Source organism: Neomonachus schauinslandi, chromosome 12 (genome assembly GCF_002201575.2).
Source record: "Neomonachus schauinslandi chromosome 12, ASM220157v2, whole genome shotgun sequence".
Classification (NCBI taxonomy): Eukaryota; Metazoa; Chordata; class Mammalia; order Carnivora; family Phocidae; genus Neomonachus; species Neomonachus schauinslandi.
This window is the reverse complement of record NC_058414.1, coordinates 57,536,657-57,562,547: the sequence shown is the minus strand read 5'-3', so window position 1 is coordinate 57,562,547 and position 25,891 is coordinate 57,536,657. Positions and strand designations below refer to the sequence as shown.

Below are 25,891 nucleotides of genomic sequence, written 5' to 3'. Positions count from 1 at the left end.
AGACGGCGGCGGCGGCGGCGGCGGCGGGGCCGGGTCTTTCTCTTTGCATCTTGCTCTGTGTCACCCGGGGAACAATTTATTGGTCTAAAGCTGTCTAATTCCGCCTCTTTGATCTCCTAGCTTTCTTGCTTGCTTCGTCTTCCTTTAATATTTTTAGGTTGTTATTTCGGGCAAGAAAGCGATGCTATTTGGAATATTTAGTTTTTCTTCCCTTCCCATGTTACAGCCTCCATTCCCCAACTAAGACATAATATCATCCTGATCCTCCATAAAGAGCATCCCCGGATATTGCCCCCCCCCCCACAGCCCCTGTGCCCCCAGGGGAAACCAGCAGGCGCCCACCTGCCCGGACAGCTCCCCGCCTCTCCACCCACGCCCCTGGGCAGTCCACTAGGCAGGAACTGGGGCTCCGTTGCATCCGGGTCTGAACCCTCTTGCTGCCTTTTGTGCTCCTGGGACCCCCTGAGAGGGTGCAGTGAACGGGGGCGGCCTGGACTCTCTGAAAGTGATGGGAAGTGCTTTGTACACAAGGAACCAAACTCTATAATTTAGAGGAGAATTTCCGGGGCAATTCCATTGTGAGGTCGGGTTTATGGTGTGCAATCGAGCTAAGCAGTAAAAGGCATACTGACCTGGCGCCTGGGCTTCCAGCGCGGCCTGAGCAGTTTATGAGGCGTTTAGGGGAAGGGTTCGACCCACCACACTCCACCAAGCGGTGGGCGGCAGGGGCTTGGGCTGGTCCAACCCTGCGCAGGGGTTGGAGGCTTGGAAAGGTAAGCTCCACGCGTTGGGGGCCTGGATGGGAAGGAGGGAGACTATAATGTGTTCTGCTCTCTGTGAGCCAGTCTTGGAAATGTGAAGCCGCCAGAACTGGGTGGTCTTTCTAGAGGGGTCCCCCTATTTGGGGGGTCTCCACAAGAAATGGGGATCCATAGCGGGCTGAAGCCCCCAGGCACCTGGGCCCCTTTCTCTCCTCTCAAACTGACTCTAAAGTATGTGTTGCTTGCTCCCAGGCACTCAAGTCCATGAGGAGCTGGCAGAGGCCCGTGGGTGGCCCCGGTGAAGGCTTCCAGAAAAGTCCCAGCGCTAGGGGTACCTGGAAAGGTGTGGGGTCTGAGGTTCCTCCAACCTTGGGGGAAAGAGACTTGGTTCCCCTTGAGCGAGGGGGAACCAGAGTCTGCAAGGAGGACAAAAGAGTGTCCAGCTATTTCGTAGGCTGCCAGAGGCCAGCCAGGTGCCCAGGAGCGAATGCACAGAGCCTGCCAGGACAGCGGTGTCCAGGAGGAGGGAGGGGAACCCCACGTTAATAAATCTGTTGGCAAATGAGGCTCATTAATAGATAAATATTTCACTGCTTCCTTTAAGGCGGATAAACAGTGTGCCGCCGATTAAGGAAAGGAAGCTGGGAGACGTTGACTTCATTCGAACCACATGGCTCCAGTTTGCGGTGGCGTTCTCGCTGCAGCTGGAAGCGACGCTGCGCCGGCCCCATCTGGATCATAGTCTAAGTGGGCCTATCGCCCAGTGGACCTGGGTGGGGGGCGGGGGGAGAAGCGGGCAAAGAACCGATTTGCCGGGAGCTGAGACTTGCCCATGGGCTGCCGCGGGGCGGGCGGGTGCGCAGAGTGTAGAGACCCTCCCTAGGCTGGGTCAGTAGACAGGACAGGGGTCGGGAGGGCCTGCAGGCTTGGTCCAGAGTTCGGTAATAGGCTAAAGGAGGCTGTGCCCGGCCGACCCCGCGCAGCCTCTGCAGGCCAGGGGTCCACGCTGCGGTGGGCTGAGCCCTCGCACGGAGCCTCGGGGTCCTTTTCCCGCGGGACGCGCCAGGCCGGCCGGGCGCAGGCAGATTCGTTGGCCACATATTTGAGCCTCTTCCCCTTCCATTCTAGGCTGCCGCGGGCCCCGCGGAGCAAGACCACCTGTGAGGGCTGCTGAGATTGGCGGAGGCGGTCATGTGGGCGGTCACGTGCTGCGGCGAGCTCCGTCCAAAAGAAAATGGGGTTTGGTGTAAATCTGGGGGTGTAATGTTATCATATATCACGCTACCTCGTAAAACCGACACTGAAAGCTGCCGGACAACAAATCACAGGTCAAAATTATGAGTTCTTCGTATTATGTGAATGCGCTTTTTAGCAAATATACGGCGGGGGCTTCTCTGTTCCAAAATGCCGAGCCGACTTCTTGCTCCTTTGCGCCCAACTCGCAGAGAAGCGGCTACGGGGCGGGCGCCGGCGCCTTCGCTTCCACCGTACCGGGCTTGTACAATGTCAACAGCCCCCTCTATCAGAGCCCCTTCGCGTCCGGGTACGGCCTGGGCGCCGACGCCTACGGCAACCTGCCCTGCGCCTCCTACGACCAAAACATCCCCGGGCTCTGCAGTGACCTCGCCAAAGGCGCTTGCGACAAGGCGGACGAAGGCGCGCTGCACGGCCCGGCCGAGGCCAATTTCCGCATCTACCCCTGGATGCGGTCTTCAGGTAGGCGAAGCAGCTAGGCTGGCCGGGTGGACTGGCGGGCGGACAGGCAGCGGGGAGCGCGCGGCTGGGGAGCGCGGAGCGCGGAGCGCGGGGAGAGGCGACTGTGAGCCGGCGGCCCCGTGACTCCTGGCGGCGCTGCCTTTCTGGTTTTAATTAGAGTCAAGGCGCCATAGCGTGGAGAGCCCGTAGCATTGTATGTAAATGAGGCTCATAAAACTTTTTATGACCCAATTAATGGGTTCGATCCTCGTAAATTTATTTAACTCCATTTGCCTTGGAATTTTAATATTTTGTTCGCTATTCTCTCTTTCTCTCCCCTTTCTTTTCTCCCTCCCTCCTCCTTTTCCTTTCGCCCGGCTTTTCTTTTTCAAAAGCAGGAAGAGCCAAACCCTTCATCAGGGCCCCTCTTACGCCCCTGTGCCAGGGGCCAGTTAAAGGAGGGGTGGGAAACAAGAGCGGGGACAGGGGGTCGGAGTGCCCACGGAAGGTCCGGGGATGGGGGCGCGGTCTTCTAGGGAGGAAAGGCGCCCCTGGAGTGCGGACCGCCCGAGGGTCACCCACTTGCCTAGCAAGGGGCGGGGGAAGCGGCCCAGCTCGCCTTTGAATGGCAAAAGCGCAGCGTCTCCCACTTGCCCACACTCTATATTTACAATTTCCCTTTGTCAGGGGGAAGCAGGACATTGTGGAAGCCTAGCCGGCTGGAAAGGGCGGTTGTAAAGTTGGGATTCTGCGCCTTTCCTCCTCACAGAGCTGCCTGCCCGTCTGGCACCGCAGTTGGGGTCTTCCGCTAACGCTCCCGCTCCTCCCCCAGCTTCGTTCGGGGGGCGCGGGCCTAGGGGGGACGCGCGCCCGGGTCAGCGCTGGGAGAAAGGTGCAGGCTCTGGGACGGCGGCCTGGCTAATGCACTGTCCCGTCTGTGTCTCTTTTGGTTTGTCTGTCCATGTGTCCATGTGTCCGCGTGTCTGCTCCCAGGGCCCGACAGGAAGCGGGGCCGCCAGACCTACACGCGCTACCAGACGCTGGAGCTGGAGAAGGAGTTCCACTTCAACCGCTACCTGACGCGGCGCCGCCGCATCGAGATCGCCCACGCGCTCTGCCTCACCGAGCGCCAGATCAAGATCTGGTTCCAGAACCGCCGCATGAAGTGGAAGAAAGAGCATAAGGATGAGGGTCCGGCCGCAGCCCCCGAGGGCGCCGTGCCCGCCGCCGCCGCCGCCGCCGCCGCCGCCGCCAAGGCTGACAAGGCCGATGATGAGGACGAAGACGAAGAAGATGACGACGAAGAGGAGGAGGAATGAGGGGCCAAGTCGGGGCCCTGGCTGCACCAGACAGTCGGGAAAAGCGTCTTTAGAGACTCATTGATTTTATTTACAAAAGTGGAAAAAATAAAAAGAAAACGTTAAAAAAAAAAACAAAAAACAACCCAGTCCCCAACCTGCACCCATCTGCCCCATTACCCACTCCAGCTCCCATCTTTTCTGGACCGAGCAGCCGCCTAGACTGGGTCCCCTTGGGGATCTCTCTGCCCCCAAGGATCCCCAGCAGACACCCTCCCTAACCCCAGTCCGACCAGCTCTGCGCTGGCACGGCGAAAATACTACCTAGCACAGGCCTCGGCCAGAGGCACCCCAAACTACCTATGGGCCCAGCCCCGGTAGGCCTCCACTCCCAGGAAGCCCAGACGTGTCCCAACACTGGCAGACACCCAGCATCTCCTCCATACCGGCAAGGACCTGATTTTCTCAGTACTACCTACTCCTCCCAAACTACCTATTTTGTGCTCACTGGCTCGCCTGCTACCTAGTGCCGGCCCCTTCCCCCGTCAGGCCCCTCCTGCTTCTGCCTGGCAGCCTTTGGGGTCCCTGAGGCTGCATGGAGAAGGTGCTGGGGTCCGGGGACCAGGGTATTGGCTTCTATTTAAATTGAAAAATAATATATTTATTCCAAAGCATTCTAAGTGCTGCAACCTAGAATCCCTCCTTCTCTGGCCTGGGCCCCTGAAGTTCAGGCCCATTACCCCTACTTCTGGAGGGGAGCATTCCCAAGCTAGCTGCAGATCTCTGGGTTAGCTTCTGCTTAGTAGGACTGCAGAGATGCTCCCAGCCTCCCTGCACCTCCCCTGGCCCCTATGTCCTACTGTCCAGCCATGTTGAATATGTACACCCTGACTTTTCCTACAATAGCAAATATTGTATATTTGAACAAGACTTTTTTTTTTTTTTTTTTTTTTTGGTCATTTATGTAGTCTTGGAGCTCATTTGTAAGGCAATGTCTTGATTTGGGAAGGATGTGTTAATGGGGTGACTTTGTAGCATGGTGTGTTGTCTTGAGCTAACTTTATAGCTGGTGGGGAGGGCCGATGCCCTTCCCAATGCCCTTCATCTCTTGTGTTGTCCTGCGTCCCCCTTGTCCCCGTAGGCTCTAGCTTGGGGTTCCAGGAATGGGAAGGCACACTTCCTGTCTTGCCCAGCTAACCGTGTTTTATGTAACAGAAAAATAAAGATGCTTGGTGACAAAAAAATGTGGACTGCTTTATACAGGGGGGCCTGGGAAAGAGAGGGAAACCTGGCTGGGGTTAGCCTAGCCAGGGTTTGCTATGTCTGGATGCCCACAGGGGCTTTGGAGAAGCAAAAGTGGAAGGACAAAAAAGGTCCAAGTGTTGAGTGTCCATGTATTGGTGTATGTGTGTGTCGAGTCCCTTTTTGTGTGGATTCTAAGGTGTGGATTTGTATAGGTATGTGTGTACCTCTTTTGTATGTGTATTTTATATACGTCTGTGTGTATTACTACCCAAGTCAGTGATTTTATGTAATTCTGTGTCCAAAATTGAGTGCATGTGTTTCTGGTGTAAATAGTTGCATGTATTTCTGTGTCCATAATTGAGTGTGTGCATTTCTGTGTGTCCATAATTATATATGTGCATTTCTCTGGAGATTTTCATCTTGGTTTTGTGTGTGTGCACAAACATCTTCCAGATCTCTTGAAAATGGAATCTTCAATGGATACATTATATTCTATGAATCTCCCTTAAAAAAAACACAACCCTCCACAAATTCCATGAGCAAATCCAAAATCCACCCTTTCCTGTACGGCTGTGGGGTGGGCACACCACCCTGCCAATGATCCCGAATTTTCCATGAGTCCTGAACACGGCCCCATGCTAGGAGGTGGGATTCAGGACCTCTGACGCAGCCCCCCTCCCACCCTGCATTCAGGCAAAGCAAGGGCGCCCAGGCACAGCACTGCAAATGAGGGATATGGGAAAGGGCAGGGGCCCCATAGACCCGGGCTGCCGAGCCTTGGCGAGGGCGTCCGGGTGCGGGGAAGGTGGAGGGTCTGGGTAGGGGTGAGGGGCGATTGGGACAGCGCAGAATAGCCTGAGCTCGGCAGGCGAAGACCTCGACTCCAGTGTCCTGCCTAGGTTGGGCCCGCTTCTTATTGCTCTTTTAATAAAACCCAGCCCAACTGGGTTTGTTAAACCTGCGGCCCCAAGTCGGGGCGGCCTCGGTGGTAAGATGGCGCCGGTGTAAGAGCTGCCTCCTCTTAGTGATGGGGAAAGGGTCATAAATCCGTTGTTGTTTATGAAAATTTACAACTTTGCAATACAACTTTATGAGTTGTTCGGCCCTTCCATTGGCCGCTGTCGGTCATGTGGATGGGAACCGTGAACATGAACTTTTTTATAATTTCCCTTGCGAGAATAGAGCCGCATTCTTTTGCTCCGCTCCGTCCTGCCTGCTTCGGAGCTCTGCCTTCCAGCTGGCCTTGGCTGCGCTTTGTCCGGCGATGGCGAGCGAGACGAGGCCCTGGCCCGGCCCGACCCGGCCGCTCCCGCTGGAGGTGGGGCGCGTCCAGTTCCCGGCGCCGCGGCGGCCGCTTTGCAACTCGCAACCTGGCTAATTTCCTGCGTCCTCTGGCACCAGGAAGGAGGACGATTCGTCTCCCCGGCTGCCCAAGCGACAGCTGTCAGAGGGGCAGGAGCTTCTGGGAGCCGCCATCTGAAGGTGAGACATGTGGGGAGACAAGAGCAAAGGTGGTGAGATGGCAGCCGGCGCCAGCGGCGGTGGGAGAGGGCACCCAGGGCGGCTTTGAAGAGGGGCATACTCACCCTCGCCCACACTCACCGTTCACACTTGCCCCCATCACACGCGCGTCGCGCGCGCGCACACACACACACACACACACACACTCCCTTTCTCTCTCCTCTCCCTGGCTCACCATGGCAGTAAATGCCAGCCTTCCTTCCGTGGCACAGCGTCCTGGCATGGGGCAGGAGCACTGTGGTCTTCTCTCTCCTCTTCCCCAGCGACCTTGCCGAGCCCCAAAAGAAGTGGCCCTGCACTCAGCGTTCCCAACCAGCCTCTCCGGTTTGGATTTTTTTTTTTTTTTCCATTCATGACCCAATTGGCTCGACTGAATTCCCCAACACCTGGAGACAGTTCCCAACCTGGGGAGGTGGGAAGAGGTGAGGGCGGAGTGAATTAATTGACATGCGTTTTATTAGTATCAACACAGCACCTTCTGTTCCGAGGGAATCGGTTTCTGGAGAGAAAGGTAGAATGAGGAAAAAACAAACAAAAACTTACTAATTCAGCCAGGTTCCTCTGCTGATTGCCTGCTTCCCTTCACGCGGTTTTCTGATGACAGAGGTGGTCTGAAGCGCGGGGAGAGGGACTAGGTGCGTGGGTGGTACTCTGTGTTGGAGGAGAGGATGGGGTTAATTGACTGGGTGTTGCTTGGCGGGAAGTTTCGGTGCAGAGAATGTAGTGGTGTTGAGTGTGGCAGGGGCCGCAGCTAAGGTTGAAGGAAGGACGCAAACCGAGTCTGGGCGATAGGGGGACCCCCCACCCACCTCGGCGCAGCCGGCTGGCGACAGCACGCCCCACTTTCCGCGAGCGGGGAGAGGACTGTGGAGCCGCCGGGGAGGAGGCACGGAGGGTGCCGGGGACGTCGGCTTTATGTGGCGCGGTGGCACAGACTGGGTGCGCCTCGGCCAGATTTGCCCCAGGAGCTTCCTGGGACTGCGACCAGAAACGGTCCTGAGGTTCTGGGCTCGAGTTCTTTTTGTTTGTTTTGTGGCTTTGGTTGTTGTTTTCCCACCTTAAGATAATACCTTGGTATGCATTCGAAAATTAAGAAGGGGCTGTGGATGTTTGGGACGGCCACGCGCGCTGTGGGTGCGCTCAGGGCGGATAAAGCCGCGCTTTTGCGTCGTAGGGCCGCGGGCTGCCTGACTGCGGCTGCCGCGGGCAGATTATTTATTGCGACCGCGCCGGGCGCTCGCTGCTGCCACGCTGTGGCCGTCGTCGGGACCGACGCCACCCGCAGCCCCGCGTCGTGCAGCCTGGCGCGACCGCTGCGCGGGCCCCTCAGAGATTCCCAAGCAGGCCGAGGAGAGCCGGGCAAGGGAGGACCCGAGGGGCGGCCTCCCAGGGCCTGTCGGGAGCCTCCCCTGCCTTGGCCACCCCTGACAAGAGCTGGACGCCCGACTAGACTCGGGTCCTCCCCCCACCCCCAGCGCCATGGAGACTGGTTGCACAGGCGGCCTGGCACGTCATGGCTGCTTCTGTCCAAACTGCGCGACCCAAGGCGCCCCCGGGGCGCACGCTGGTGCGGGGAAGGCGCCCGCTTCGGGATTTCGAAATCGGAGAGACTACTGCTGGTCCCGAGGCCTGCAGGCCTGGCTGGCCTTGAGGAGGATTGACTATGGCAAGAAAGGCGGGCTTTGGCGTCAGGCGAGGGCCTGTGACAGGCAGAGGCCGCACCTGTATGCTATGGCCTGGGCTACAGATCGAGGCGGCCCGGGTGGCCCTCAAGGTCCCCCCACCCCCCACCCCACGGAAGGCCGCCCTTCAGGCTGGCGGAGGTCGAGGTGGCAGCCCAGGGAAAGGGCGGACTGTGGGGCCCTGCACGCCATCCAGTCCCCTTTGAAGAGGGGCTGAAAGGTAAGTGGACTTTCTCTGTGGCTTTGACCTAGAAGAGAGAGTCCTGGTAGCCATTCTCACTATTCCAGGAGAGGCTCCCTCCAGCGTCTGGGGCTCCTATTCTTGCCTGAGTGTGTGTGTGTGTCTCTCTCACTCTGTTTTTCTCTCTCTCTCCATATATATATAGGCACCTAATGCTGGTTGGAGAAATAAATTGGGCCATTGCCAACATAAGATGTACCAGACTTGGCTAACACGTAGAGATTTCAATTTATGTTTTTCTATCTCAGCGCCTGTAGAAGCTAGAAATACAATGTTTTTTGGCTCTTAGCTGAGAAATCAAATTCTGTCATTGTCTGGGGGTAATTATTAGATCAAGAATCCAAGTCAAAACATAACAAATAATAACAATAGTAGTATATGGAGTAAACTGCCATCAGTCCCAATACTGTGTGAGACCTGGAGGTATGACACAGAAATTATAAATGTAAACATTTATCAACATCTCCCAACAGTTATTTTTGTCTTACACAATAATAATTTGTTTGAAATCACTGTCTTCTGATGGTCTTGTTTAAGAAACAATAACTCAAACATGATTTTCTTTGGACATAGCTTTAAAAAAATAGTTCCCTTTAGAATTTTTAACTTAGGTTTTCATTTTCAGCTATCGTGTCCATTCTCTGAGGAAATTCGAGGGAAATGTTACATTATATCCTCTCCTGCCAGGTCCTTCTTTATATATGGAAGGGAGAAACTTTCCCAGCTTGGATTGGTTGGGGGCACAGGCAGAAAGCTTCTGGGTGCAGCCCCCATCGCGTGGGGAGAAGCCACTTTCAAGGGTGCTCGCTAGGTTCTGTGGAGGCTACCCGTAGCCCAGTCCTTTCCCAGTTTTCCCCCTTTGAGGGAAGTGAGGGCAGGGGGGGGGGGGAATAAAAAAGCAAGGAAGAGGTTAAGGAAGTCGTTGGCAGATTCCTAGGAGGGCATAGCCACCCCCCCCCCCAAGTCTTGAACCCCATGAGCCTGCATTCACCAGAGTTTTACAGATCTTACAAACATCCTCTGGAAACTCAACCAAATTGTATAAATAGTCTTTCTTCAGCCTCCGCAGAACTGAGGATTTTAAAGCTAATTCAAGGGTTTTACAAGCCCAACAAATACAGTTGTAAAAATGCCATTGGAAAGATATCACATTTTACAAAATGAGATTGATCCATGTGCTGTAAAAGTCAGCTATCTCGAAGGCACACCTATCAAGCAAGGGAAAGCAACCCAGGACATGCTTTTCACGACCTGTCTGGGGAAGGCCAGGCCTGGGACCAGGGTGAAAAGCAATGCAGACGGTTCCTGGAGCCGGTGAAGCAGCTATTCCCGGTTTTAGAGCAACTGCAGGTGGCAGGCCCCCAAAGTCTCAGGAAAGGCATGGAAGAGGGTACACCCCAGGAAAGTGCGGGCTGTAGGGTGCCCCGCAAACCAAGCACACCAATGATCTCACAGCCTTGGGACATCCCAGCTGCCCTCTCTCCCTGGCTTGGCAGGGACCTTGGGTCGCTGGGCCTCCGGAATGAGGACAGAGATTCCACATCTGGATCTGTCTCAGCTCTGAGCAGTCCGGGTGTCGGGAGGGAGAGTCCCAAGTGCTGGGCGAGGAGAGCAGGTCCAACGGCCGGCTTCGGAGCTCGGTCTCAAGGCCACTCCTCTGTAGGTCCCTTTCTTGTTGAAACCAGTGGTTTCTGGCCTCTCCGTTCCTGGGTTCAAAGGTGGGACGGGGACGCACAGCTTGTGGGGTTCTTTGAGGCCACGAAGGTGCTGGCCATTGGAGGGGGGAGTCCGTCGGGACTCAAAGGAGACGTGTTGTATGTGGGAGGATGGGGCCGGCGGGGGAAGATGTTTGGCCGCATCGTGGTCAGCTCGAGGTGAGCCTTCCGCGGCAGCGAGGCCCAGGCCCTGGCTGGAGGTGGGGAAGGAGAGCAGGAAGGGATGCACCGATTCCTAAGGTGCAGGAGTGAGGAGTAGGGCGTGAAGGCCTGGGTTCTCAGACCCCCTTCTCCAGCTCTGGAACCCGCACCCACCGGTAGGGGAGTGCAGAGGGAGGGGCAAACTCAGGGCAGGCCGACGGGGAGCAAAGCCTTCGTTGTCACCGCCCCTCCCGGCGCGGGGCTGTCAGGTTTCCTGTTTGGAAAGAAAACCCAGCAAAATCCGACCAGGCAAAAAGGGGAGGAGGAAGGAGCGGGCCTGGCGGGCCCTTTGCGGCCGCCCAGACTCTAGTGCCCCTACCCCGGCCTGATTCGCACGCCCCTACCCGGGCCGTGCCCGCCGCTGGCGTTCGGGAAGAGAGCCGGGCCGGCTGGCTGTGCGCGCCCATTAATCTGCCGGGCGGGCGGCGGGCGGGCGGGCTGGGGGCTGTTTGTAACTTTGCTGCCTCGGTCGCCGCGGTCCCCGGGGAGCGGGCTCCGGCGCTCGCTCCCATTGGCCGCCGCCGCGTCAGCTGGTGCGATTTGCGGCTGTCGCTTTTGGCGTTCGGCCATCCAGAAACAAACCAGTTCGATGACTACTAATAGTTATAGCCAGATGTACTAATACACAACAAATCACAGTCCTGCAGAGGGGCGCGCAAATGAGTTCCTATTTTGTGAATCCCACTTTCCCCGGGAGCCTGCCCAGCGGCCAGGACTCCTTCTTGGGCCAGCTGCCCCTCTACCCGGCCGGCTATGACGCGCTGAGGCCCTTCCCGGCCTCCTACGGGGCGTCGAGCCTCCCGGACAAGACGTACACCTCACCTTGTTTCTACCAACAGTCCAACTCGGTCCTGGCCTGCAACCGGGCGTCCTACGAGTACGGGGCCTCGTGTTTCTATTCTGATAAGGACCTCAGTGGCGCCTCGCCCTCGGGCAGTGGCAAGCAGAGGGGCCCCGGGGACTACCTGCACTTTTCTCCCGAGCAGCAGTACAAACCCGACAGCAGCAGCGTGCCGGGCAAAGCCCTCCATGACGAAGGCACCGACCGGAAGTACACGAGCCCTGTTTACCCCTGGATGCAGCGGATGAACTCCTGCGCGGGTAAGGCATTTCCCTGCAGCCCCCGCAAGAGAGTAGAGGGAGAGGGGGAAAGGGGCAGGGAAAGGAGGAAGGAAGGAGGAGACAGAGAAAGTAGAAAGAGGAAATAGAAAGCAAGGAGGAGAGAATGAACAAAGTTTCTTTGGCTTTTTTAAGAGATTAAAAAGCAAATACAAAAACCAGCCCATTCCCAGTGAGGCAATCAAGCTGTGGCAGAGTGAAGGCACTAGTATCCATGTAAGGTGACACCTTAGGGGATCGAGAGGGGTCACTACCACTCTATGTGAGACTCTGTGACAGGGGCAACCTGAACACACAGCTAGGCTGGATGGGAGGGAGTGCCTGCCCACACTTCCCCCTGGTAACACCCTGCTCAGATCCCCAAGCAGAGATGGCCTTCTGCAACCATCACTGGTAACTCCCCTTTACTCCCCAACCCCTCTCCTTTCTGCCTTTCAGAAACCTATATAGATAGAGGCTCTCATTTGGCCTCTCCTAGTGTCTCCCTAAAGCCTTGGAGGGCCACATCCCCAGCCTCAGGATTTTTTCTTTCTCCTCCCTTCCCTCCTCCCACTTCCACTCAATTGCTCACTCTTAGCCAACTTCTGCCTCCTTTTGAGGCCCTGCCTGAGTCTCACACACCCAGCTTGGGGGGAGCCCCCCACTCATGGCCTCCTTTGGCACCAGAACAGATAGCTCATCACAGTCCTACATTTCCAGAAACCCCAGATGGCCCATAGCTCCATCCCTTTGCCTCTGGTTTCCAAAAATTCGACAGAGAATCCTTGGAGCAGGGCAGAACCTAATGCAGATTTTTAAACTGATAGTGTTTTGCTTTAAGATCCACTTGTTTTTTCAAGGGAGCTCTGCTTTTCTCAGAAGGACCATATAATTTGGGGGGGGGGGGAGTTTGCAAAGATTTGAGAGGGCTGACCATTTTTCATCTTTAAAAGAAAAAAGAAAACCATGTTGAGTCCTGTCATGTCTGGCCACAGTAACACCTTCACAGAGATCCGTGTGTGAATTCTGAGTGTCCACCCTACTCACAGGGTTCCACACCCATCACTTCCAGACACACACCCTACACTCCCACAAAAACACGACTCAGGTACCCCGAATTAAGAATGCTCATTCTATTCTGTTGCTTGTAATGGTTTTCTTACAGAGCAGATTTTTCAAAAACAGTAACTTCTCACTCCAAGTTGTTTTAGGTGGAAAACATCTCGCTTGGTATGAAATAATCTTCTCCCATCCTGCCGGCTTTTGGCCTTAGACATAGCGAAAGAGGCTGGAGTGGAGGCGGATGGTTTCCAGTTTAGAGGCCAGGGGAGCTGGGCGCGGGTCTGACAGGTTCGGCTGCCGGGATCCTGGCTCACCGGCGCCCGGCCGTTTCTACCCGCAGGTGCTGTGTATGGCAGTCACGGGCGCCGAGGCCGCCAGACCTACACGCGCTACCAGACGCTGGAGCTGGAGAAGGAGTTCCACTTCAACCGCTACCTGACGCGGCGCCGCCGCATCGAGATCGCCAACGCGCTCTGCCTCACCGAGCGCCAGATCAAGATCTGGTTCCAGAACCGCCGCATGAAGTGGAAAAAGGAAAATAAACTCATCAACTCCACACAGCCCAGCGGGGAGGAGGCTGAGGCAAAGGCGGGCGAGTAGACGCCTGGGCAGGAACCAGGCCAGCGCCGCAACCTCCCTCGGCTTTGCCCCCTTGCCTTCGCCCGCTCCCCAACTTTTCTCCCCCGCCTGCTCCCATCCGGGGGGCCTCTGCAGCTTCAGGGGAGCCGGGAGCTTTGCAAACGCCTGAGCATTTATTTCTTACCAAAAAAAAAAAAAAAAAAAAAATCCTACACACAGCCAATCCCAGCGGTGGAGCGGGGCGCACTGCACATACAGTCCCGCTCTCCAAGGCTGCCCTAGCCGGCTCCGGATCCCAGGGCGCGCCCCAAATTCGTCCCCGGCTCTTGTGGCAGCGCCTTTGCGTGCCCCTGAGCTGGGGACGCGGGGGTGCTGGAGAGGAAAGAACCTGGGCCGAGCCCCTTTTGGTGTCTGGGCGTTTTCGCCCCTTCCCCTCGCCACCAAGTCCCGGACGTCACCACCAAATCGACTCAGGCCACTGGAAAGAGGGGACCTAAAGGCTGGGGCCCCAGCACTGCGGTGGCATCCCAGGCCGCTCCTAGACAGGAAGAAGCGTGAGGAACAAAGGGGGCCCTGAGACAGCCTAGTCTCTCGGCCCCGCGCGCAACCGTCCGTGGAAGAGAAGCAGCCTCAGCCGAGCCGATCCAACCTGGGCGCGGGTGGAACTTCACAGCCCCCGGAGAGACTGGGCTCCCGAAGACTCCAGCTCCGGATCCCGGATCCCGGATCCCGGATCCCGGATCCCCGCCTCCGATAATGCCTGCGCTGCTACCAGAGTAGCTTTCAGGACCTAAGGAGGGGGCTCAGGGCCATGGGAACGGCAAGAGTCCTGGTTTCCAAATGTGCCAGGGGTGCCTGGAACGCTCAGCCTCCAGCGGGAAGTACCCCTCATGCCTTTCGGCTTTATTTGTGATTTACTTTCGTCTTTCAGGACCCAGGAAAATAACTACGAAGATACTAGGCACTGCCACGAAATGCTTCCATTAGCACCCTCATTTTGCTCCTGGAGGTCTAAGCAAGACCCTAATAATTCGGCCCAAGGATCCTCAGGCTCCAAGCAGCTTCTGTGGCTGCGGGGAGTCTGGGCCCACTCTCTGGGTTCAGGGAGAACCCTCCGACTTGGGGCCCGGCTGCCTCGAGGAAAGGGACCTGGTGGTGAAGATTCTCCAGATTGGATACTTAAAGCAAATCAAATAGCGAACTAATGACACGAAAACCATATTCACACGAAAGAAAAATCGACTCCGGTTATAAAAGTGTATGGAATTTGACCTCGCCTCGGAGAAACACTACACAAAAGCTATCTTTAATAGACGCCTGTCATTTAAGAGCGGCAGGGACACTGTCCCTCATGCACTCACAGAAAAACAGAGCCGTAATTGTAGCTGCTGCTGCGGGCAGGATTTATTTCTCCAATTGGCTAAACGGCCTCCCCCCTTCCCCGAAGGTGATATCTGTATTTTCAAATTTCAGAGCTGCCGGCACGACGGGCAGAACCGACCCCAACCTCGACACAAAAATAAGAGGGGCTGCACAGCGGGGAAATAAAGTTGTTGTAAATAAAATCCAAGTCACCATCTCCCCCCAATCCTCTGCATCCTCGCCGGGCGCGCGATCGGCAGCTGACGGCCTCACAATTGGTACATCCTAATGGAACTGCGAGGGAAATGCAATAATTTTGCCATAATGGGCTGTAACCTCAATTCGACCCCGGCCCTTGCAGCCCTGGGTCGGAAGCGGAGCGATGCGCCCTGCCTCCAGCGGGTGGCGCTCGAGTCCGACTGAACGGCGGCGGCGGGTGGCGGGCACGCGCCTAGGGCGCGCGCGCCACCCCTCTCGCCTCCACCCAACTCCCCCATTAGTGCACGAGTTTACCTCTAGAGGTCATCAGGCAGGATTTACGACTGGACAACAAAAGCACGTGATTCGAAGTCGTACCCCATATTTGGGTGCCTACGTAGGAGGGAACCAAGTACATGTCCCAGTCATTTCCATAATTCATCATAAATTGTGCAAGGGTGCTATAGACGCACAAACGACCGCGAGCCACAAATCAAGCACACATATCAAAAAACAAATGAGCTCTTATTTTGTAAACTCATTTTGCGGTCGCTATCCAAATGGCCCGGACTACCAGTTGCATAATTATGGAGATCATAGTTCCGTGAGCGAGCAATTCAGGGACTCGGCGAGCATGCACTCCGGCAGGTACGGCTACGGCTACAATGGCATGGATCTCAGCGTCGGCCGCTCAGGCTCCGGCCACTTTGGCTCCGGGGAGCGCGCCCGCAGCTACGCGGCCGGCGCCAGCGCGGCGCCTGCCGAGCCCAGGTACAGCCAGCCGGCCACGTCCACGCACTCGCCTCCGCCCGACCCGCTGCCCTGCTCCGCCGTGGCCCCCTCGCCCGGCAGCGACAGCCACCACGGCGGGAAAAACTCCCTGGGCAACTCCAGCGGCGCCTCGGCCAACGCCGGCAGCACCCACATCAGCAGCAGAGAGGGGGTTGGCACGGCGTCCGGAGCCGAGGAGGACGCCCCCGCCAGCAGCGAGCAGGCGAGCGCGCAGAGCGAGCCGAGCCCGGCGCCGCCCGCCCAACCCCAGATCTACCCCTGGATGCGCAAGCTGCACATAAGTCATGGTAAAGCCAGCCTTTCTCTAAATCCACGCGGCTGCGGGGGGCGCGGCTCTCGGTCCCCCTTCTCTTCTTTACCGCCCTCTCTCCCCATCTCTCTCCTGGTCTCGCCTCTCCCAGCCCTGTGGAGTCTCTCCCCGCCGTTCTCCTTCCCCTGCCTTCCTCCTTTCACCTTCTCGTCTCTGCAGTGCCCAACGCTCGCAAATGGGAGGAGGGGGGAGAAGAAGGGCCGCTGGCCAGGCAAGTTTAGATGTTGAAACCGGGGGAAAAGGAAAAATCCTATATCGAACCCCAGCGCCTCGGAACGCGCTCCCGGGTCAGGCCAGCCGAGCAGGGCGCAGGGAGGTAGAGGATGGCAGTAGGGGCCGTGAATCGGGCTTGTCAGGGCGGATAATTTATGAGGAGGGCTACGCTGGGGAAACAGCGTTACTAATTAGAGTCCCCGAAAAGGGGCTTGGGGGGGAATAATCGAGGCGAGAGCCGGCGGGATTCTGAAGTTTGGGAGCAGAAGGGACAGCAGGAAAGGGAAGAAAAAGAAAGCAGGCGCCCCAAGCGTGCAGGCTGGAACAGAAGGCGGCTCGCGTGGCTGGAACTTTAAGGGAGGGTGACCTGGAGGCCACTTGGGCGCTCAGGAAAGGGCCTTGCTTCCGTGGGTTTCTGAGAGGTGGGCTGCCTGGGAGGGCTGTGCCCCGCCTCAGGACGCCAGGGGCAGGGCCAGAGGGCAGGAGAGGGGTGAAGGAAAGCCGGGCGATCCTCCGGGACGCGCGGCTCCAGCCTCAGATGGGCCGATTGTTCCCAGAGTCCAAATTGTATTGTTTTCTCTCTAGAAAGGAAGAGGGAAGGAAATTCTGGAGGGGTGGGCGGGCGAGGAGAGAGGACTTGTTGAGCTTTTCTCCCCTGTTCCCTGCTCAGGACCCTAGCTCGACTTGGGTAACCAGGGACTGAGGAGTTGGTGGCTAAATCGCCGACTTTTCTGTTGCAGACAACATAGGCGGCCCGGAAGGCAAAAGGGCCCGGACGGCCTACACGCGCTACCAGACCCTGGAGCTGGAGAAGGAGTTCCACTTCAACCGCTACCTGACCCGCCGAAGAAGGATTGAAATAGCACATGCTCTTTGCCTCTCCGAGAGACAAATTAAAATCTGGTTCCAAAACCGGAGAATGAAGTGGAAAAAAGATAATAAGCTGAAAAGCATGAGCATGGCGGCGGCGGGAGGGGCCTTCCGCCCCTGAGTATTTGAGCGTTTAAAGTACTGAGCAGTATTAGCGGATCCCGCGTAGTGTCAGTACTAAGGTGACTTTCTGAAACTCCCTTGTGTTCCTTCTGTGAAGAAGCCCTGTTCTCGTTGCCCTAATTCATCTTTTAATCATGAGCCTGTTTATTGCCATTATAGCGCCTGTATAAGTAGATCTGCTTTCTGTTCATCTCTTTGTCCTGAATGGCTTTGTCTTGAAAAAAAAAAAAAATAGATGTTTTAACTTATTTATATGAAGCAAGCTGTGTTACTTGAAGTAACTATAACAAAAAAGAGAAAAAAAAACACACAAAAATGTCCCCCTTCAACCTCGTTTAGTGCCAATGTTGTGTGTTGCACTCCAGTTGTTTAACTGTGCATGTGAGTGGAAGTGTTCCTGTCTCAATAGCTCCAAGCTGTTAAAGATATTTTTATTCAAACTACCTATATTCCTTGTGTAATTAATGCTGTTGTAGAGGTGACTTGATGAGACACAACTTAACTTGTTTGACGTGTAGTGACTAGTGGCTCTGTGACGAAAACTGTGACTCCGAGCGGTGTGTCCCTGCGTGCCTTTGTAGGACCCTTTGCACGAACTCTGGAAGTGGCTCTCATAAGCGCAGCTTCAGTGATGTATGTTTTTGTGAACAAAGTTACAAATATTGTCCGAGTCTGGCTGTTTAAGCAAACTGTGATCAGCTTTTTTTTTTTTTTTTTTTTTTTTTTGTATTTGTTTTTAAGGAAAAAATACTGACTGGAAACAAAAAAAATAAACTTTCTATTGTAAGTTCTCTTGGTCTGGTTTGTGCCAAAGTAGCAAGCGGCTCTTTCTGCTCTTCTGTCTGTCCAGTGCTGGAAGGCAGTGAGTCTGAGGCTACCTGAGCAGCCTGCCTGCGCAAGGAGACCTCAGACCAACACCCTGACCCGCGACCTCCCTAACTCTGACCCATCAGAGTTCAGGGCAGAAGGTGGAAAAGCTGTAGGTGGTTCCAAAGCCTGAGTCCAACCTGCCCATCTCTGAAGAAACCAAGATAACTTGCTGGGTACAAAAAAAAAAGAGGAAGAGAGAGAAAGGAGCAAAAGCACAGGGCTTTGTTAGCAGCCCTCAGGGCCCACACAGATGCTGCCTCTTTCCTAAGGTCATCCTAGGCCTCCACTTGCTGAAGAGGCTGCTGCGCCAGGTTGTGGCTCCCAAACCCTCTTCCCCTAACCCACCCAGGCACCCCTTCCCATTCCTCACCCTGAGCCCAGTTGGCTTCTTTTGCTACAATTAATTTGCTACAAATAGAAGGTACTTACCCCATCCTAGCTCGATTGGGAAACTCCTCAGAGCAGCTAAAGCGCAACTAGAGATTTGCACATTTACCGACTGCTTACACTGATGCCGTCTTTCCTTTTAAAAGTTATAAAACAGTAAACTTTATAAGCCCCAGTTCCGGCTATATGACATTTGGGTGCCAAATGAATAGGGTTTTGTCTATGAATTAGATCGTAAAATCATCCATAGCACAGACAGATCGGCTCACTGGCTATAAAATGTCACGTGGGGCCATTAAAGTAAGTTTTATGGTTTTGGGGAGTTGACATCCAACATTATATACCACATAACATATAATCTCACTGACGCTGGACTCCATTTGACTCTTTTGCAGGCTACGTGTGCCGCCTGGTCATTCAAATTGTCAATTTTAGGTCCAGAAGTGTCCAAACCACAAGTTCTCAAAACTCTCTGAAAAATGGCTCCCTCCGAGTTAAGGTAAGCTCGCCTCCTGAGCGCTTTCAAGTTTATTTGTACTCTGGAAAACTTTCTTCCTCGATCTCTCTCTCTCTCTCTCTCTCTCTGGTTCAATAACTCTGAGGTTGCCTCTGAATTCAAAAGGGCAGAGCCAACTTTTCCTCTGCCCACATTAGCAGCGCCAGGAGCCAGCTCTGCGGAGGCACCCCGGTGAAAAGCGCCTGTGGCCGCCGCGTCCCCAGGCCTAACTTTAATTGCTGCACAACCGCGAATGTTAATGACTTCCGCTGCTCTCGCCGGCGTGCAAAAGATGATTTTTGTGTTCGAATGGGCCTGTGTGCGGAGACTTGGCAAGGCCGCCCCCCATTCCGGGGCTGGCGGGGCTGGCTCGGCTGGCTCGTCGAGGGGTAGCGGAGCCCTAGGGTGGGGGCTGGGAGACTGTGGGGCGCCGGGCCGCGGGCGCCGAGGGCCGCGCTGCGCTGAGGAGTGCTTGGAGTTTGAAAGAAAGGCCCAGGCAGGGCCGAGGCGGACTCTGGCGGGATTCCTTACGGGGCTGTGGCAATATGTCTTCGCGGGCCGAGGTCATTTGGCAGCACTGAATTGAGACGGCTGCCTTCGGGGCCGAGTTTCAGGCTGGCTCCTGAGAGAGCCGGAGGGTGGCAGAGGCCGGCGAGGCGCTGGCCGCACCTCCAGGCTGGGCCCCTGGGTTGCCAGGCCGAGCCCAGGACTGTGGGGACTGCGGGTCCCCACCTGGGATGAGGGCTCACCATCCCCTCCCCCCGCACCCGGGACCAGGCCCTGAACCTTGTTTGCCTGCACGTTCTTTTTATTTCGGTGGGACTGTTCTCACCCGCCTGTGAGTCTGAAGCAATAAACTTTATGGCCGGATTTAACTTTAGTCTTTGAATCCCCAGGCTAAATGAAAGGAGTTAAAGCGCTTTCTTTTCTTCCGCCTTCCCTTTCTTCTCCCTCTCTTCGTTCCTTTTCCTCTCCTCCTTTGTAGAATTAAGACCTGCAGGCACAGGACGCTCAAAAGGCAACTTAGGGATCCCCTTAGGTAACACTAAAGATTAGAGACATTTACTCCCCCTCAACATACAGGCAAATTCTGTCTTCCAAACTGTGCCCTAAAGTTTGGGGGGAAGTCAAGGTGTCTTCAATGCCCAACTTAAAAGTCCCCAGAGCCATTAGGTTGTTTTTCCTGACACGTCATAAAGGATAGTTTAGGGAAGAAATTGGTCGTTTGTCAGTAGGAGATTTCCGCCTTTCTTTTGTTAGCTGCTCTTTCTGTTTGATCCCAGGAAATTTACATAATCTATGATTTCCAAAACAGTTCCCAATATTGCACCTACAATGAAGTAAGGTGAAATAAATTTTTCCTGGGTACAATTCCAACTTGGCCTCAGCCACCACCTCCTCTGGCCCCAAACCCTCACATTCTTCAGTGGCAAAGTGACTGGGGATGCTGTGGCCTGTCCAGGGGTCTTTTTCTGGATGGGTACCCACAAGGGACCTAGCAGATTTCCCACCACTCCCTCTGAAGAATTAGACCAAATTCTCCAGCTCAGAAATGAAATAAAAAAAAAAAAAATAGGACCTTCTGTCTCCAAATGCTTTTCTCCTTAGGAGCTAGATAGTATTCTGCAAGTGCTCATTGGTAAAGATATTTACTGAGTGCTTAAAGTAAAAAAAAAAAAAAAAAATTAAGGTATTGTTTTGGAATTTCAACAAACTTTATTGTGCAGAGGCCCCTTAAACTCAGCATAGGTCCAACAGTTGTCCCCAAAGTCAGAGGTCCAAAAAACAAACCTGGGAAGTTTTTTGAAAAATCAAAACCCTCCCACAAGTCCCACTTCTCTGAAATAGTGGCAAGGCAAATCCCTGAAGTCATCCTGCATGACCTATTAAAGTACTGATATTTCAGCACTCAGGAAGATGTGTCCGCATCTTAGTGGGAACCAGAATATAAACTCTATTTGGGTTCTCTTTTGTCATTTTGTGTGTCTGTGAGAATTCTGGAGTCTGTTTTGCTGCTCTGACTTTTGAGTTCTTTACTGGAAAATATGGGGTTAAGGTTTTATTTTAGTTACTCATTTGGTGATCTTGCTTTAGTGATTTCTTGGTGACTAAAATTAGTAGCAGGGAAAAGAAGAGCGATAGGGCTTCTGGCAGGTTCACTTGAGTAACTTGCCCGGAGGAAGCGTCCACACCACATCCGTGGCCACATCCCACCCTGGGTGTGGGAATGGGCAGAAAGGCTGTTGGACCGATATCCAGCATTACCCAATGTAGATAATCTTTTCCATGAACTAAAAAAAATAAAATAAAATAAAATACAGGCTATATATATTATCAGCTTGCTTATTTCTGTCTGTTGTAATCTTCGTGAAAGTTCAGAGTTCCTAAGAGAGCAGGTTAACTCACAAGGAGTTAAATGACTTTTTAAAAATACAGCATCCAGTCAGACCAATGTGAGCGTTATTGGAGACATTTTTTTCTTCCTATTTTCATAGGAAGCATAGTAAAGAGGATGGCTGGTTATCTGCTCATTTTGTAGATAAGTTATTTCTTCTTGTTCATTCTTTGGTGGTGTTTTTGCAGAGGAACTTACTTAGAAAAAAATCTCTGTCATTAAGGGCTTTATGAAGACATCCAGCCTCAGCTGGTGGCAGGAGTGTCTGTGCTCCTCATGTTGTAAAAGGAGAAGGTGTCCAGTATGTGCAGGGCCTCGTTTGTTTCTACAAGCTGAAGAGACAATATTTCCTGAACTATAAATATAATAGGAAGCTTCTAGTCACAATTACTTAGGGGTTTGTTAGGGTTTCCATGGTCTAATTTCACAACATTATGCTGAGATTCCTTTTCTCCTGCTCTTTCCCCTGCTTCATTGTTGGCGGCTCTGGGAGAGCAGGACAGAATTCTCTATCAGAAATAGAGTCATGTTCGTTTGTTGAGATGTGAAGAGTATTATATCCAAGCAATTAGTGAGGGGAGAGCAAATTACATCCTGAAAGATGGGCTATTAAAGAGGAAAACAATCCTTTTAGCTTAAAAGATGCCCTTCGAAGCCTTTCCCCTGCCTTAGCTTGGGAGTCTGTCTGAGGTTTGCCCACCATGGAGAGTGCAGAATGTTGTGGGCTCCATCCCTTTGGCTTCTAAGGCAGAATTTCTTTCTAGTCAATGACAAAACTATAAACGGGGCTTCCAGACAAGGCTGAGGGGGTCAGCCGAGGTTCCCACCCACATAGGAGAGGGGAAGCACAGTCCTGGCCATTGTAAACCCCAGAACTGGAAGGTCTGCCTAGGTCTGTTTTGTTTGGTGGTTTTCACAAAGAAAGCTGTCCTTCTTCCACCAGGTCCCCTCCCCACAAACCGGTCTTTTCAGTAATAATATTTGTTATGAAGGTTATTGGGTAATTATTGCGATTTTGTGAAGCAGCCCTTGCTGGAGGTGAAGTCTGTCATCGCCTAACAAATGACGCCCGTGCAGTTCACTGCCGGGTTAAGTAAATGCAGAGAAGATAAATCTGCACACCCTAGGAATCGCCAGCAGAGCACGCTTTAGTACAAGTTCACAGTCAACTCGCCTGCCTGGGCCAGCTCTCCCAACAATTAGGGCTGCATCTTTATTTTTAAATAAAGAAAAAAAAATGTCTCCAACTCCCACTGCCTACTTTCTCCCTGTCTTCTTTTTTCTTTCACTTTTTTTTTTTTGAGATTCCATCCTTCTATTCCAGATTTTCCCTGTAAATGTGATGATGAGTGATTTTAAAAATAATCTCCCTCCTATTTAAGTGCTGACAAAAAGAGGTAGGAGGCTGGTCTGACAGGAAATACCGTCACAAACACCCAAGAATATCCAATTCACCCTCTTAATCCAAAAGGCAGTGGCAGAAGCAGGGTGTCCCTGAGATCCTGGGGGGCCCCTTCCCCCTGAAAGAAGAGGCACAGCTTTGTGTATCTTTGTGGCTAGTGCGTTGCAACTGCGGGTCAAAAAGTTGAGGGTCAAAAGTTTATGTTGTACAGCACTCTTAGTCATCTTCCCAGACAGAGTTTGATGTCAATGTTAGAGCTGCGATCTTGACTATCAGCACAAAAGATAAAATGGCTCGGAGTGACGCGTGTATCATGGTATGGACTCCAGGTGAACCCTAGTGGTTGAATGACCTCAATTACGGAGGAAAGGATAGAAAATTCCTCTTTTCAAGAGTAATACATGCTGTATTTCATCTTGAATTATCGCTCCCATTCTGAGGGAATAGCAGCAGGTAAATAGGCATAGATTACTGAAACACCAACACCTTAGATGTTGGAGAACCAGGAGTCTGTGGGTTTGTCACAAAATTAAGAAGCTCAAAACTCATCAGTGGACCTTTAAGAGATAATGTAGCAAGTTTTCAAGGTTTCATCATATCTTCAGAGGCAAGAGAACCCAGCAGGACACTTCCTTTAGTTGAAAATTGTTATTTTGATTGGACAGTTTCTTTTTCTTTTTCACACATATAATGATCCCTCGAGTTTGTGAGAACAAGGGCAGGCACAGGCACTTCTCACAAAATGTATTCTTTGCAATTTTCAAACACAGAATGGTTTTTCTGCAACCTCCACCCACTAAATGCAAAGAGTTCTCAGAGCTGGGAAGGGAAGGAAGGAAGTGGAAATGCTCCCGCAAGGGCAGGATTCTTCCACACTTCACCAGGGACAAAATGCTTATTGGTACCATGAAAATGTTCCTGTTGTTGGAAAATTTTCACTATGTTTGTTGTTAACCCAAAACCGAATGTAAGAGAAATGCTACAATCTGTAAGTGGATAACTAAACTGAAAAGAATATGCCATTTGAACAGGAAAATGGAATCCACAAATGCCAGACCATTTCGTTAAGACCACCGTGAGGAACTTCTCTTCTCCAGAAAATACTCTTTAAAAGTACATTTGGAATAAAAGCTAAGGAGAGGGGAAGCAAGCTCAGGAGGAAGGGTGGGAGAGTAGAAAAGAAAGAGAATAGTGTGTTGAGGAAGTCAACTGGAACCATGCCTCATGTGTGAGTTGCAACTGGAGAACTAAACAATATTTTATTTTTCATGCACCTATGTTAGCTGTAAATGTTGGTGCCATTAGAATCTGTTTTCTGTTTTCTATTGTCCTCTTCTATGTACTGATCTTCAAGTAATCAGAGTAGGAAAACAGAAGAGAAAAATGAATTTTTTTTCTACGTTTTCCCTTTTAACTTTAGAGATGAGTTAATTCAACTACTCAGAAGGTGGACTCTTGCAGGGATATTTAAGATCATCCCAATATATTCTGGTTGATTGGATTTGCTGGTGCCAGGTATGTTTAGTGGTAAAGTAAATATTTCCTAAGCACCGCCTTCATGGAAGTAATCAGATTGCTTCCACTGTGCAATGTGTAAAGTTTTCACTCTGGCCAAGAGCTTGAAGCCAAATGGGGGTGTGCCAGATGAAAATAGACGAAAGGAAACAACCGTGGTGATTGCTGTTATAGCAATGAACACTTCACCACATCTGGGCTAGTGAAATGAAGAAAACTGAAACCCCCTCTATTACTCACCAAGACAATTGTGTGTCTCTTCAAGAAAACCTTGTTATCGTATTATTGGTTAAAAGCGTGCCACACCTTAGAAGCATATCAACTTCAATAAGCATAGACACCCCTGAGCCAGTTTTAAAGTTAAAAGAAAAAAAAAAAGTACCTGCAGAAGTTATTGCTTTTAGAGTACCTACTTTTTTATTTGGAGGATTTTTATCTTTAGGCCTCTCACACAATTCAGGTTAAAATTCATGTTTAATCCAGATACACATTTCAATCCTTATGTGTGGGTTGTGTGCACTATTATAGACTACTACAAGGAAACTGCTCCTTGGCCGAATGGCTGAAACAGTATTGCTTCCCTAAAATCATATGCCTCGTGTAGGTATCGGGGAAGTCCTCAAATGCCACCATCAGGCATTTTGAAATTCAGCTATTCTCGTGTGCGCTCCAGAGACTTGCTTCAGACAGAGAACAGTCTGGAGAACTCTCTCGCTCTAAAGAACAAAGGACAAATACAGTCAATACATTCCATAATGTTTACATTTCCTTTGCTTTTCCCCTTGGTTTTCCCTGAGAAGGAGTGACCTGGGCAAAGCACCCTGCTCTCTAAAAGACACTGTATAGACCTTTTAGAAGCGCAAAGTCCAAGGCCGAGGTGAACTTCAGGTCAGCGCGTCTAACAAATATGAAAATGTCGGCTAGTGAAGGGCGCGCCTTGTGATTTAACAAAGACTGTCAATGTGTAAGATTAATAAGAAACAAAATGCGCACGGTGTCACTGTTCGGTCACTTTGAAACTTGGGACAGGGTTGCATTCAAGAGGGGAGGCTGTTCCAAATATATTCAAAATGATTCAAATCAGATTCAAACGAGGCTGCAAACACTGCCTCTCTCTCGCCCTCCCTCTCCCTTAGACTCCCTTCGCTCTCCTTTTCCATCTGGGATTCGAGGACATGATGAAAAGTTATTTCACTTAATGGGATTTTAAGAAAGCTTTTGTTGGGAATATATGTTATCTCTGCACGTGGAAATGAGCAAATGCACTCACCAGTTTCCCAAGAAAAGGATAACGCTTTCACCCTGCTAGGGACTGGAGCCAGTTGGTGTGCGAAGATTAGCACGCTCCCTCTCTGCTCGATTTCAGGGCATCCCATCTTTTCTCGGGCGAGATGCTGCTGGTAAACTTCAGCTTATTTATTAATTGAGTTAGTCTCTTCCTGGCTTTACTTTGGTGTGTTGGATCTTATGTAAAGGCAAGAGGTTTTGGGTGTTTTTTTTTTTTTTTTTAAAGCATTTTTCAAAAGATTATTTGATTCAATGGAATGATGCTATGGCTTGCAAAGAGAGATTGTGGAAGGATCAGAAAAGGTACTGAGATTGTTTATTACAGCCATAAATCTTGCAGTAAAATGTCAAAATGTCGGTGTGTGAGATAACACTTGGTGGTCCTGGCTCCGTTTGTGTTTATGATAGGAACCACAAAGACAAGTTACAGGCCTTGGGGGATTCTGTGTAAGCCCATCTTCCTAAAGTAATAGAACCACATGAAACACAGGCACAGTTAACTCGTTTAGGTTAACCATATACAAAACAGTGCCTGTGCCTCGTTAATACTTTAAAATAGAAACTCAGTAGAAG

General features: G+C 52.4%; 3 protein-coding genes across 3 annotated transcripts; all 3 read left to right on the top strand.

Annotated features, from left to right (window-relative positions):
- The first annotated feature begins 1,929 nt into the window (after nt 1-1,929).
- Nucleotides 1,930-4,340, top strand: HOXA7 (homeobox A7). Its single transcript, XM_021689502.1, has 2 exons — nt 1,930-2,477; nt 3,450-4,340. Exons 1-2 carry the CDS (start codon nt 2,099-2,101, stop codon nt 3,773-3,775), a joined length of 705 nt encoding a protein of 234 aa, XP_021545177.1. The 5' UTR covers nt 1,930-2,098; the 3' UTR covers nt 3,776-4,340.
- A 6,678-nt stretch (nt 4,341-11,018) lies between these two features.
- On the top strand, nt 11,019-13,185 carry HOXA6 (homeobox A6). The gene is made up of 2 exons (XM_021689556.1): nt 11,019-11,460; nt 12,860-13,185. The coding sequence occupies exons 1-2, from the start codon at nt 11,019-11,021 to the stop codon at nt 13,117-13,119; spliced, it is 702 nt and encodes a 233-aa protein (XP_021545231.1). The 3' UTR covers nt 13,120-13,185.
- Nucleotides 13,186-14,885: 1,700 nt separating this feature from the next.
- HOXA5 (homeobox A5) lies at nt 14,886-17,554 on the top strand. The gene is made up of 2 exons (XM_021689505.2): nt 14,886-15,737; nt 16,714-17,554. The coding sequence occupies exons 1-2, from the start codon at nt 15,176-15,178 to the stop codon at nt 16,962-16,964; spliced, it is 813 nt and encodes a 270-aa protein (XP_021545180.1). The 5' UTR covers nt 14,886-15,175; the 3' UTR covers nt 16,965-17,554.
- Nucleotides 17,555-25,891: the final 8,337 nt, after the last annotated feature.